General features: G+C 45.0%; 1 protein-coding gene across 1 annotated transcript; it reads right to left on the minus strand.

Moving 5' to 3' along the window:
• Positions 1–389: 389 nt before the first annotated feature.
• LOC308633825 (stearoyl-CoA desaturase) lies at positions 390–13903 on the minus strand. The gene is made up of 6 exons (XM_081266953.1): positions 13363–13903; positions 12572–12854; positions 9709–9839; positions 7918–8123; positions 5922–6154; positions 390–3965 (listed from the first exon to the last, which is right to left on the minus strand). Exons 1-6 carry the CDS (start codon positions 13381–13383, stop codon positions 3766–3768), a joined length of 1074 nt encoding a protein of 357 aa, XP_081123079.1. The 5' UTR covers positions 13384–13903; the 3' UTR covers positions 390–3765.
• Positions 13904–14663: the final 760 nt, after the last annotated feature.

The following is a 14663-nucleotide window of genomic DNA, read 5'->3' on the forward strand; positions in this document are numbered from 1 at the left end:
GAGCCATAGTAACAGGTCCTAGGAGACTACAACAGTCAAAAAGCTCCAAGGCACAGTACAATCAGATTCACATCAATTTTATTAGAACAAACACAACCTCAGATCAAAACAACTAGCTTCAAAATTGATATTAATGAAAATTATTCCAAAAAAAATTCTTAGGTTACAAATAATTACTATTTCACATAAGGAAAAATCTTACCCAAGGAAGGAAAAGGTATCCTGCATATATTTTCATAGCAATGAGTATACATTCTCAAAATTTTGTCTGGCTAATTATCCAACATTTATCAACTGCATTCATTCAATCTATCAAGAGGAGGATGTAGTCTAACATCATCCAGAACATGGTACACATCAAGTCCATGGTGGATACTGCTATAATAAAAACATGTAGGTTTTGAAAATTCCTCTGCTGATGCCAAAATGCTTTAGTAGAAGCATTACTCATGTCTCAAACCTGTCCATTGAGGTAGGTCAGTTTTATTACCCCATTTTAAGAGAAGGAATACTGAGGCACATTATAAATGACTTGTCCAGTGCTGTGGTCTGAATTCATGGGATGGACACTTCATCTCCAAAGCAACAGCATTGAGGTGGAACCATTAAGAGGTGATTAGGTCAGGAGTGTTCTACCCTCATGGATTAATGTCCTTATCTTGGGAGTGGATTCTTTATTGTCAGCATAAGTCTGCTTTAGGAGTCACATGGTCAGTGGCATACTGGTAGGAGGCCCTGACCTTCACAACCAGTATAGCACAGCTACCTTGCCTTCTTTTCACATCAACCCCCTTCTGTTACTTTTACAGAGAACACACTTGGAATAATTGCAGACTGTTAAAACTTCCATTTTAAATACTGTAACCTTTTAATTAATAAAGGTATAAATAAAATGTTCAAATTATTTCTACCCTCCATCAAACGTGATTAATAAAAACAGCCCTAAGAAGTTTACAAAATGAAGCCCAGAAGGGAATCCTTCAAATCGATGTATTGATAATCCTCCAAGTGGGCCAGTTTTTACATCTGCACTGCTGCAGGCTCTCAGGTGTTAAGGGACTCAAGAGGGAGCAAGGGAGGCTCACGTGTAACATGGATTAGAAAAGAGGTAAGGCACCTGAATAAATTGTCAGTATTAACCATTACAAATTCACTCTTGATCAGAGTTTCTTTTAATGTGTCATTGAGCTTTAGAATCTTGAAAAGTGTTCTTTACTGAGTCAATCTACCACTACCCCACACACATATCCTGCACCCTCAGTCCAAGGTCTCCATCCTCACTTCTGTAGGGACATGGAATGGATCAGATTCGTGGGACAGAATTAAAAGAGAATGAGAAAAAATTGAGGGTTATATCTACCTGATGACCTGCAGAGAAAAAACAACCCAAGAGACATATTTGTGGGTAGGCACACAGGTCAGCAGATATGATCTATAGTGATCTTCCATAAGATTCTTTTCTGCTTTAATGAACAGTTCAAAGCAAGGCTGCCTTAGTGCAGGCTGGTCCCTTTAGCCTCAACTCAACTGACACAGGAAGAAAGTTCCTGCTTCCTCCCAACATCAGGCCTCAACAATGGACAAAGCATTTGGCATTGTACACTGTTAATCCTGGTAAGAGCAAAGCCAGGCTTCCACATTGATGACGGAGGTACAGGGCAGGAAAGGCCCATAGTCTTTAAACTATTGACATTCTGTTTTTCCCCCCACAGACTTCTATCCTATTGTTTGCCTGGCTGTGTGGTAGGGGATGTCGGTTAAGTTTGCTAAACACACACTCTTTTCAGCAAAATTCATGCCATCTCAGATCCCACATTTAAGCCAAAGCTTTGCAGCAGACTCTGCCTCCTGGTCGGGGCCTCCTTTCAAAGTGAGAACCAGGTGTCCTCCTCTTCCTGCAAGAATCACACTGAGCATGCTCTCTTCTGTCCTAGGAAGGAGATTATCAACAAACCCTGCTTTCCTCCATGGTCAGCTCACTGGCACAACATGGGCATTTGGCTTAGCTTTTTGGAAAGTGAGCCTGTGTGGCCAGGAAAGTTTTGAGAGGGTTTTCTTAAGTTATCAGTGTGGCAGAGGCACATAGGGTGGAGGTGAAGAGGATCTGGAGGCTACTTCAGTTCGGTGCCCATGAGCAATGTGTCTGCAGAATAGGGTGTTGCCTGGATAGGAAGTCCTCACTGCCCTGAAGATACATAGGAGGCTGTGTCTTTAATGAAAAAAGGAAGTATAAGAGAACCAGTAAAAATGACAGATGGAGTAGAGCCAGGAAACAAGATGGTTTAAAGATCGCTTTACCCAAACCCTGCCACAGCAGTCCTGCCAGTGTTGTCTGGATGGTCACAGAAAAAGGAATGCATGAAGGGGCACAATAACGGGGGAGGAAACCTAGGTTTTATTCTATGTAAGGAAAAACTGTAATGAATGAACCTACTATCTAACTTAGTTCACCAGAACACCCAACAAATCACTCAGCAGCTTCTGAACCCTCTGACAATGTGCTGTCAGAGTTCTTCCTTTGGAAAGTAATCTTTCAGGAGCTGCCTACAGACCCTGCCCCTCAAACTGTCCATCTCCTGCCCAGCAGTGGGAGGAATGGGTAAACCAATAGGTTCCTCTTGTCCTTCAAGCTACTTTAGTATTTCTTTTTCAGAATGAAATACTCCCAGTGAATATTTTCATGCTGCAATACAAATTATGTCTATACACGTTTAACTTTGACCCAAGTTCACCTGCTAAAATCTTTCCATTGTTGGATGTTTGGAAATGCCACAGCCATCCTATCATTACAAGGGCAGTGACCAAATTCCTGAAGATAGCACAGCAGAAAGATGAAAGAAGTTGAATGAGAAGCTCACAGAATCCTCAAAATTCTATTAACTGTTGCTGTATCCATCACTTCTGGACATGGTTAACCTGACAACTTGTTTGTGTATGAAATAAGAAAATGTCCTTGTTATATAGGGGGAAACGTCCTTCCCCAGCAGAGACCACGTTTTCTAAGGATGAAATGCTTCCCATTTATCCTCAGTCTAAACTATATTGAGACATTGAGATGTGCTGCGGTAATTTAATTGCCAACCTTCATGGCTACTCTACCAATCAGGAGAGAAAGGACGCATACTGAGTAGAGAGACTCTAGGTCTCTGCTAAGTAGGCAGCTGGGTCTGACTACAAAAAGCTTTCCCACCTCAACCACATCCTTACTTACAAATCATACTGTGCATGCTCACTCTCCCCTGATGAATGACCTGCTTTGCAAACTCTGTGACAAAGTTATTTTCACCTTCCATCTGGCAAAGCGTAGGATGACAGTTAATGGGCACTTTTGAGAAGATTTTGTTGCATATCTAGCTAGAGCCACCAATCTGGAAGCTCAGGAGAGATCAAGAAAAGAGAGTTAACTGTGGCAAAGATCTTTACTTTTAGGCTCTAGAAAAGACCGTTGGGTTTTTACAATGGACACCAACTTATGGCTGATCAGATGCTTGCCTGGGAGGCAATGAGGGATTAGAGAAAGGAAGGTGATAGGAACCAAGCAAGGCAAAGGATAATGGGAATAGAAGAGAAAAAAAAAAAAATCAGCCTAGCTTCAAAGAGGGGACTTGTTGCCTTTCAATACTTGCGCATTTACAAGAATACTGTACTAAAATGGGTTAAGGTCATCGTCTTTAGCATCTGGGAAGCATTACTCAGTAGTTAATAAACAGAACATTAAACCTCTGCCCAGATGGCTTTAGAAAAGGAACCTGGACAACCCCAAACTCAGGCACTCTTGTGGCTTCCATCTCCAGTTCTCTTAATCCTGGCCAGGACGGCGGTCTTGGATACTTTCTTCCTGTCATAAGCCAGGCCAAGGGCAGCCATGCAGTCGATGAAGAACGTGGTAAAGTTGATGTGCCAGCGGTACTCACTGGCAGAGTAGTCATAGGGGAAGGTGTGGTGGTAGTTGTGGAAACCCTCACCTGGAACAAACCAAGGACAGAAGTTATGAATCTCGGTGGATTGACGTTTTCCTCATCTTGGCAACATCTTACCCAGCAGCACACTACAAACCTCAGAGAAAGCTGTTGTTGCCAAGTGAATGGATGAACCCTGTGTCTTCTACTCTGAATCATATGCCCTGAGGCATCTTAAGAAATGAGTCAAGGGAACTGGGGCTGTGGCTCAGAGATAGCACGCTTCCCTAGCAGGCATGAGGCACTGGGTTCGATTCTCAGCCCCACATACAAATAAATAAAATAAAGGTCCATCAACAACTAAAAAATATTAAAAAAAAAAAAAAAAAAAAAAAAGAAAGAAAAGAAATGAATCAAGAAGCCCTGGTCACCAATGGCTGACTGGGAGCTTTTGTGATGGGAAATCTATCTTGTGGATAAGGAGACTATAGAGAGAAACTGGTACTGCTGACAGAGGATTGCTACTTCCACCCAGGGTTTCATAGCAAGGCTCTAAGTGAGCAATCACAAAGCCTAACGTTCAATTTAAATGGAATCATACACACATGCATATACAAGAGAAAAAGGGAGAGAGCCAATGGGTTGCACTTGCGGCAGCAAGACACATCTCAAGGGGAGTGGCTGTAGAGGAAGGTTAGCTTTTTCAGGGAGAAGATGAGCATGTGACTGTGAGGGAGGTAATTCAAGATGAAAAACATCACAATGGCAGCAAACAATGGTAGAAGAGAAGCTCTGAGATGAGAAGGATGAAAGAGCAGCTTCGGAGTAATGAAAAACAATGGAGACTAAGATGCTGACAATCACTTTTTTATGATCATCCTTAAGGAGGCTAGAATCTGGAAGGCTTGCTATAGTATTATTTATAATACAGGACACATGTGTATATGAAAATTCAGATTTGTACAGAGTACGTAATTTATTTCAAACATGAGTCAAAGTAAGAACGTGCATAATGGTAAAAGGTGCCTGATAGGAGGAAGGAGATTATAGAAGCCCCCAAAATATAGGGGGGAAAATACTGTTTCCCTCATTCTGGCAAGGGAACCAGGATTATAGAGAGGATACAATTTAGGAATAGTGAACAATCAGATAAGAAAACAGAAAATTGTAATCAAATTCTCTGCTTTACTGGAGGATTCCCACAGTTCTGTGGAGGAAGAGGAGTTCCTAGCATATAGTAAAGTAAGCAGAAAACCGAAAAATAAAGGACAAGAAGAAATGGGACTGATAGGAGGTGGGAAAGGACCACCAACAGATGCCCTGACTCTCCTCATACTTGCATCACTAAATAATAAGGCCAGCCCACTCTTTTGTTTTTTGGTTTTTTTTTTTTTTTTGGTACTGGGGATTGAACCCAGGGGCACTTAACCACTGAACCACATCCCCAGCCCTTTTAAAAATATTTTATTTAGAGACAGGGTCTCACTGAGTTGCTTAGGACCTTGCTAAGTTGCTGAGGCTGGCTTTGAACTCACCATCCTCCTGCCTCAATCTCCCCAGCTGCTGGGATTACAGGCCTGTGCCACTGCACCCACTCTTAAAAGTAGGGCGTATTCAAATATAGTAGTGAGATTTAAAGTATGGCATAGTTGAAATTTTTAAAACTAATTTGTAATCAATCTACATTTTATACAGAATGTTTAAATATAAAACACTAAACATACAAACTATGCAGATGTCTCAACTTTTGTATTTCTACATCCCCCATCCCATTGTACGACTACAGCCTATGAGATGACTAGAAAAAGGAAATCTCCAAAGGACTCATTATAATAGATAGCACATCCTTTCCATTTATATAGAGTTGTTGCTTCACTCCCATAGGATTTCCCAATATGCTGCCCCCAGTTTTATAGCGGAAAAACTGAGCTACAAAGTGGTCATAAAAACAGTCATTTGGATTTCTCTGGCTCCTAATCAGCAGACCACTAGATGTGGTCATATTAGGGATGGATGACTTACCCACAGCTCCCAGGGAAACCAGAATATTCTCCCGGGAGTTAATGTTCTTGTCATAAGGGCGGTATCCATACAGGTGGGCAGCACTGTTCACCAGCCAGGTGGCATTGAGCACTACAGCGTATCGCAGGAAAGTGGCAACACACAAGCTGTTTAGAAAAGTTTCACCCCAATAGAACCAGGGCACCAGTGTGGGCAGGATGAAGCATATCAACAGGACAGCGGGCTTGTAGTACCTACATTGAGAGATCCCACAGTTAGTCAGTGGAAAGAGAACTCTCACATTTATCTGGACTGCCCATTCTTACTGAGTGGGTTGTATATTTCCTCCTACACTATGAGTACAGGATGGCATAAAACAGAGGAAATGGAGTGAAAAATCTTTTTTCTTTCTCTTTCTTTTTGTACCAGGAATTAAAACCAGGGGCACTGCTGAGCCACATCTCCGGCCCTTTTTTATTTTGAAACAGGGTCTCACTAAGTTCCTTAGGTTGGCTTTGAATTTGTGATCCTCCTGCTTCAGCCTCCAGAGCCGCTGGGAGTAGAGGTGTGTGCCACCACACCCAGATGGGGTGGAAATCAGGTTTTAGATGAAGCAATATGGACCTGCTAAATAAATGATTCTCATCTCTTCACTTGAAATCCATTTTTCTTTTTTCATGAGACCATAAGGTCATTTGGTCAAAAAGGTAAGGGTTCAAATCTCAAGCTCATTAGCCCCAATTCTGCTGCCTGGGCTATTACCCATCTGCCTTAGGGCTCCCTTAACTTTAATGCAAGAAGGCTTGCCTCCATTTCCTGTGACCACCCATAATTCTTTGCTATGCTTTTCCTTCAGGAGTCTCTTTGATCACCTGAAGGTCTCTGTCCCTCCAGAGGCCCTGTCCTATTCTTTCATGCAAAACCAAGCCATTAATATTCCAAGGGCACTGACCGCTTACCTCCTTACAGCAGTCACACCTTTGACTTGTATGACTGACATTCCTTGCCTCCAACTCCTTTCCATTGCTGTCCCTGACTGCATCACTACCATGGGTACTTCCTACCAGCTGACCTGTGTCCCTGCCTCTCCTCTCTCCGGCTCAATGGTTACTTCCACCCACCCTGAGAACAGGCTTTCTGAAGCACACCTCTGACTGTGCCATATTGCTACAGAGACCATTAGTAGTTCCATGTTGCCAGATGAATTAAATCCTACATCTGTGCCTCGGACTCCAAAGGAACATTATCAGTCTCTGTAATCCTTTATCTAGAGCCACCCCTGTACTCTGAACAGAAGGACCTTCCCGGAACACGCATGAGGCTATATTTCATTCTTTTCATTGTCTTTGCACCATCCCTGTTTACCCATCTTTGAGAAAAGTCTCTATCCATGGGTGGATTCTGATGCTACTTTATTTGTAAACCTCTCCCTGGAGTTCCTTACTGAGCAATCTCCCTCCTCTTTCTTCCTCTGAGTACAGCAGGATATTCTGCCTTGTATCATGGTTATTCGGGTACTTGGTTTATCCCTTAATCCCCAAATAGGCTTCATACTTCCTTAACATAAGGATTAGTTATATTCATTTTTGTATCCCTGATTGTCCTAGGTCAATAATCATTTCTTGCCCTTAATTTGTTTCACTAAGATAACATACACAAAGAAACAGAGCATTAGTTCATGTCTGTGTATCTGTGTCACATTAAAAATTAACTTTTAGGGCTGGGGATGTGGCTCAAGCGGTAGCGCGCTCGCCTGGCATGCGTGCGGCCCGGGTTCGATCCTCAGCACCACATACCAACAAAGATGTTGTGTCTGCCGAGAACTAAAAAATAAATATTAAAAATTCTCTCTCTCTCTCTCTCTCTCTCTCTCTCCTCTCTCACTCTCTCTTTAAAAAAAAAAATTAACTTTTAAATGATGATCTGAACATGTAAATCACTCCATTTTTATTTTATAAGTTCTGAGAGAAAAAGTTGCCCAGGGCCACATCCCCAGCCCCATCCTCCCTTCACTCACCTCCTCTGGAACATCACCAGCTTCTCAGCTTTTAGGTCAGATAGGTTCAGCGTCGCCCCCTTCTCTTTGACAGCTGGGTGTTTGCGCACAAGCAGCCAACCCACGTGAGAGAAGAAGAAGCCGCGGCGGGAGTTGTGAGGGTCGGCATCTGTTTCTGAGAACTTGTGGTGGGCGCGGTGATCTCGGGCCCATTCATAAACATCGTTCTGGAGGGACAGAGAAGAGGAACGCAGGCCTGAGGAGAGATGCCCTCCTGGGAGAAGTCCAATGCCTGGATGTCTGCAAGGGCCCACGGCTCTCTCAGCCAAGCCTCACAAATATCTATGAGTTTGGCTCCAAAGAAGAGTTACTGGAGCCTGTCCTCTTCTGCTCAATTGCCCTGAAGCTCAGGTGGAAAAGCAACTTAATCCCAGGCCATAGAGAGAGCACTGCAGCTTCTTGCAGTTATATGATGGGGAGAATGGAAGTAAATCATACTGAGCTCAGACAGTTTCATTAAGAAAGAACACTGCCATTTCTTGAGCAAATAAGGGACAAGGTCCTCATGGGCCAATTTGTGGGAAAGGATGAGTCAAGTGGCCCCAGAGTGATGGTCTGTGGGTATAAGTGGCAGGGACTCTACCCTGATACCTGCACAAGTGACAGCTCACCCAACTCAACAAGAAGAGCAAGTGATTCATGACTGTGACTACAGTTCCAAAGGACCTCTGGGCTTGCCTGGGGCTCTTTCCATTCCTTCAAGAATGTACCAGTATGACTTTTCCTTCCCTTTGGCCCTCAGGTAAACAGCAGGAATTTCAAGATACAAGTTACTAGATCAGAAATGATTATGAAAATGTGCTAAGCACCTCAGATACTGCAAAGACAAAGGAAACTAATTTACTGTTTTCCTTTTGCTGCATGCTAAGCCCTATACCACAAGCTATATTGTGCCCATTGCTATAATTTCCCCCATTCTGTCTCTTGTTATAAACCTGTTATCTCACTACATTTTAATACGTGACTAACCTAGCTTAACTAAGTTAGTCATTATTCAAGTTTCCTCATCTATAAATTGGGGATAATAAGACCTACCCCCTTACCCATCTTAGAAGGAAATAATTAAGCTATATCAAGTACTTAAGCACAGTACCGGGCACATAGTTCTGTGCTATATGCTATTACTATCTAAAAGAAAAGAGCTCAGGAGTGTACAACACATCACCTTCAATCCCACTGTGGTAGAGTCCTAAAATAGTCAACCTAAGAGCACAAGTTTAATGTTCACTGTCTCCCCAGGAAACCAGGTTCAGTGCCTAGTTTATGACCATGGTTCCTTATGCTGAAGGACAACAGCAGCTACACTATATGAGAAGGGACATTGGAGGAAAAATAATTCTCTATCTTGATAGCCTTTCTTATTTACCTCCTATTTCCCATCCCAGTGACTGAAGTATTCCCAAGCTGGATAGAATTAAGCACTGTAGGGCAGACGGTAGATGAGATGGACGTCATTACCCAAGTACATGTATGAAGAGGCAAATGGTGTGACTCTACTTTGTGTACATCCAGAGACATGAAAGATTGTGCTCTATATGTGTACTATGAATTGAAATGCATTCTGCTATCACATATAACAAATTAGAGTAAAGAAAGAAAGAAAGAATTAAGCACCAAGCCTCACTTGAGATGACCAAAGTAGCTGGAAAGGGCAATAGCTGTCCTACTGGGGCTGTTCTCTAAACACTGATCCTCTTCATTCCATCCTGGATCAGTGACTGGGTAGAGACATAAAAGCTGAGCGCTACTTACCTGGAACGCCATGGTGTTGGCAATGATCAGGAAGAGCCGCAGGGGCAGCCGCGCTTTGTAAGTTCGGTGGCTCCACAGGCGATGAGCTCCTGCAGTGATGCCCAGGCCACTGATTAAATAGTACACATAGGCTGCCAGGACAAGATGATAGGGGAGTCACCAACAGGAAATTTCATAAGGCATGTCAAAATACTCTCTTAATGCCAGAGTCTGTGTGTTCTTCAGGTTGTGGGTGAGGAACTGCCTCCCCTGAAACTAAGGCCTCTTGGAGTTTTTTGTTTGTTTGTTTGTACTGAGGATTGAACCCAGGAATACTTTACCACTGTGCTAAGTTCCCAGCCCTTTTTATTTTTTTGAAACAGGGTCCCACTAAGTTGCTGAGGCTGGCCTCTGACTTGCAATCCTCTTGCCTCAGCTTCCAGAGTTTCTGCAATTATAATCATGCAACCTGGTACCTGGTAGCCTCTTGGCTTTTACCACATGAAAAGTATCATCATGTCTACATATCAGCACTTAAGGAGGCAGGACAGCAGAAGGAATAGGACTCTCACCACTGTGCCACTCGGCACTATGGGTCTGCAGGGGCATTATCCCAGAGCCTATTTCCTTTGACCTTCAGCTGAACTTTTGTAAGATGTTCAGGGTCTCAAAGTACTCCCACAGACCTTAGGACCTGGGAACTAGTTGTGAAAACAGCAGCAAGAGCTGTGGCACTGCCCAGTTGGAGCAGCCATAAGTTGTAGAGAACAATCAAAGGATGCAGTGATGTGTCTATTTACCACCTTGTACAAAAGTATTTCAGTCTTGTAGAAGACAATGTGTCTGTTTCTGGGAAAGTCAGCCCTACAGAGTTGTATTTGCACAGTGGCTCAGGTCCTAGCAAAATATTAATATTCTGTAATTCACTGCATACCTTGAATGGAGCAGGTCCTATTAACACCTCATAGTGCAGTTGAAGAAATAGACCCCCCACAAAGATTGTTTATCTAGACCACACAGCTAATAAACCAAAGCCATGGTTTAAACCCTCTTGTTCCAGCTGTGCCAGCCACTCTCCAAGATCTGTGCCCAATTCCTTGTTCTCTCCTTTGCCAAGTCCCTGTGAGACTAGATTCTTTAATTCAATGCTAATTCTAGACAACGCCAAGAGATAGTCAAAACCGGTAACAGAACCAGAACATTGTCCTGCCTCAGCGTCCTCTAGTTCTGCAGGCTCACAAGGCAGCAGATATGATCTCTAATGGGGAAATGGGCAGGTGTACCTAACTCTTCAAGTGTTCAGCAGTTCTATGGGGCACGGCTGAGGCCAATGTTTCATTCTGATCAAGTGGGTGGATCTTCAAGGGCCACATCACTTAGTTGTGGTTGAAGACAGCACATTGTAACAAATTGTTCTAGTTCTTCCACAGTCAAAAATAACTATTTCCTAAATAGCCTCCTCCTCTCCCTCCCCAGCCTTCTGCATCCTATCCTGTTTCTTCTTCAGGATACTCAGAAAAGCCATAAAGTCAGTGACTGTCAAAGGAAAGTGTTGTTCCAGGTGACATGAGGTCTCTGACCATGTGGCAATTGAGACCTTCTAATGTTCTTCACCCATACCTGGAAAAATCACACTGGAACCAGAGCCCTGCAATCACCAGGAGGAAAGAAAGGGCTCTGGACAAAGCAGAAGTACTTGGCCAAGAAGCAAGGGAGCATTTAGGATTGTTTCATGGTGCAAATGTCCCTGGGACATTGAATCCAAAACTACATGTCGTTCTATCTTAACAGGGGACCTGGGACAAGAACCCAGGCACTCAGCTGCCTGTTATATCCACATTCATTGATTCTAACACAGTAGTGCTGCCCCATTTGGAATCTGGAAAAACTTTTACTGAGAAAGGGATTCTTCTTAGTTACGTTTCTCTGTGGCACCTGAGAATGTCTATGACAAAGCTCAAGGGACCAGATATCATCACCTATTAGACCTAAGAGATTGAGAGGGGATGGTTAACACCTGGCTGGCCAGCCAAACTTTCTAAACCACTGCTCTCCCAGAGAGCTGCCGGAAAAACCCCCACACCTTAGACTGTTCCAGGAAACTTCTGATGGTCTTCTGGAGAGGGCATCCTGGCTCCCCACTCCTCAGAGAGCAACATTTGGGCACCTGGGTTTCTAGAATTCCCTGTTTCCCCTTCCCAACTCAGGCTTCAAGGGCAGAAGTTAATCTGCTTGCAAAGCAGTACCTGTGGATCCAGGGGGCAGGACTGCTATCAGCCTCCAGCCAGAGATCCCAGAAAAAGCTGAGCTTAGGACGGGTCAGGGAGGACCTGGAAATCTTCTCTCTCATTACAGCTGCCTGAGGGCTAGGGAGGGGGCCAGGAGAGCTGGTATTAGAAGGTGCTAGCCCTTGCGAGCTCTGGAGAGAAGCTGAATCAATGGGTATAGGGAAAGGAATATGAAACATTTCTATGACCTTATTTCATCTTAAATTTTCTTCATCTTCCTCCATAATAAACCAGCCTAATCTGCCCTGGGTGGGGTAAAGTCAAAATAGTTTTGTGGAAGACAAGCAAATGATACAAACAGAACAGCTCTTTCAGGATAGGGGTCTTTGTCACTTGTCTATACCTCAAAGCCTCCTGCTCATGTTCTCAGCCTTGATCCCTAACATCCATGTCAAACTGCTCCCAGAACAGACACTTTTACATCCCAATCCTACTAGGCTCTATTCCTATCCCCATCAGCCTCTCTCAAGCAACCAAAGACACATGGGTGGCAAAAACTGGACAAAGAATAGTAGCCCTTCTGTAGAAGTCCCCACCTTATTAAAGATCAGGGAGACACCTAGGGGTACTGGCTCAGGACAAGAGGACATGCTTACCCCAGAGCCAAGTGTAGAACTTGCAGTTGGGAACCAGTATGATCCCATACAGAGCTCCCAGGTGCAGCAGACACATGAGGATGATGTTTCTCCAGACAAACTCAAACTTGGGCCTGGGGCCCTCTGCATCCTGGTAGCTGGGGTCATATATGTCATCTTTCATTTCAGGGCGGATGTCTTCTTCGGAGTAGAGAGGGTGGTTCTCCAACTTCTCTCCTTCATTCTGCGGGCTCCCCTTGGGAGGCGCTGTGATGGTGGTGGTGGTGGTGTAGGAGCTGGAGAGCTAGAAGGAGAGTTAAGTGGAAAGTCAGAAGAGAGCAGAGGCTTGCAGCAGCAGGGTCACTTCGCCCTCTAAGAGGAAGGGGGAAGGGTACTGTAGAGGCACAGGCCCTGCCCCAGTACCCAGGTTACATGAAGGTGGCTTGAGATGGAATGGGGAAGTTTCCAGAGATTATGTAGACAGATTGTGGGTAGAACATTAAGGTGAAGTGGCAGAAGGAAAGAAGGGTGAAACACTCCTACCCGTGGCAACGGACAAAGGAAAAATCACACGTACACATAAAGGCGCCGGCAACACCAGGTTTTTCTTTACTTTAAAAGCTTAAGAAACAAGGGGTATCAAGTGCCCCCTATTAAAAATTTAGTTACTAACTGAGAGCAGAGCAATCGACTGAAGGCAGAGCAGCTAGAAAAAAGATGGCCAGGTCCTCCCAGGAGTTTTCAACCAGTCACCTATAAGCCAATTCAAACCGCATAGCACGCGTGGCCAGAGCCACTTCTGGGAATCTCACCTGCAGCATGTGGGCCGGCATCTTGCCTCGGTGATGCTGGGATACGTTCCCAGGGCCGAGACTGCCGAGCGGAATTCGAACTGCAGAGGCCCGAAGATGGACTGACCCGGCTTATGAGCCGCGATCTAGTACGTGCGCTCAGAACTGTCTGTGCGCCTTGCACGCGCGATGGATGTCCCGGCCGGAAACTGCAGTGCGCAGATCTCTCGGGGCTGCGTTTTCCAGGCTAGAGCTGGCAGTGATTGTGTCCGGTATTTCCTTGATTCCGTTTCAACAACGAGGGACACAAAGCGCAATGCTGGCCAAGAGAGGAGGTGAGGGCGGGAAAAGGGAGGAGACCAAGAGGACAGGAGCGCTGTGAAGAGTCAAGGCACCAGAATACTGCAGACAACAACCCCCAGCGGCGGGGGTACATGCTAATTAGGCTTCCTCAACTCTGGTCGTCATTGGCCAACGGGAATTTGGTGCCACCTCGTCCTGCTGTCGCCATTGGCTCGGCGCAATCTGCTGTTCCCACTGCCACCAGGTCGTCGCTCCCCCGCCCCTCTTTTTCTGCTTTTGGCTTCTCCCCCCAGCCCGCAGCTGTTCCTCCGCCCACCACCCCGCGGCCTGGGGGCGCTGGTGAGCTCTCTAAGCCCGAGGACACTGTCACGTTGTTGGGGTTGGATCCAAGCCCGGGACTGGCGCGCGGAACAGTGTGGGAAGCCAACTTACCTCGGACCACTCGTGACTCCATCTTTTTCCCATCTCCCCAGGCGCGTGGGAGAGGAAACACGGTTTCCATCACCGAGAGTGGAGTAGCCAGCTCCCCTCCTTAACGAGCACCGGGGCTCTGGCCCAGGGCGAACTAATGCTCAGCCTCAACCACCAGCTCCAGGATGATAACCCGAGACTCCAGGGAGTTCATTTCGAATAACCAGAAACTTGCATAAAATCTGTGTGACTGCTCTCGCGCACTCTGGTGTCACCGAGCACCTCCACAGGGTGCCGTCTCCACCAGGCTCAAGTGGGCTATCCTGTCACCATTTCTACGCCTCCAAAATGAGTCTGGATGCTTTGGGAATTCTGATTGTCATGTGAAAGTTTGGAATCTTCTCTATGCAAAAAGTTAGGAAACACACAGGTGTTTTCACCCAGCAGAAGGGCAAAGGACTAATATGTGGAATAAGGGTAGGGGGCCAGTATTGAATGAACCCTGCAAACCAACTCCCAAGAGTCATTTTATTGAATCCTCACATCTCACTGTAACCCTATGAGGTGGGTACTGCATGATTACATTTAAAGGAGGAGGAAGGTGAGGT

The sequence above is a fragment of the Spermophilus citellus genome, assembly GCF_964194105.1.
Source record: "Spermophilus citellus genome assembly, chromosome: 15".
NCBI classification, from domain to species: domain Eukaryota; kingdom Metazoa; phylum Chordata; class Mammalia; order Rodentia; family Sciuridae; genus Spermophilus; species Spermophilus citellus.

Excerpts from the sequence above, each read along its gene's own strand:
- LOC308633825 (XM_081266953.1), bottom strand. The coding sequence starts at position 13,383 with ATGCCGGCCCACATGCTGCAG. Across the intron at positions 12,855-13,362 it reads TGCCGGCCCACATGCTGCAG|CTCTCCAGCTCCTACACCAC; the intron begins GTGAGATTCCCA and ends CTCTCCTTCTAG. Across the intron at positions 3,966-5,921 it reads GGTTTCCCTGGGAGCTGTGG|GTGAGGGTTTCCACAACTAC; the intron begins GTAAGTCATCCA and ends GGTTTGTTCCAG.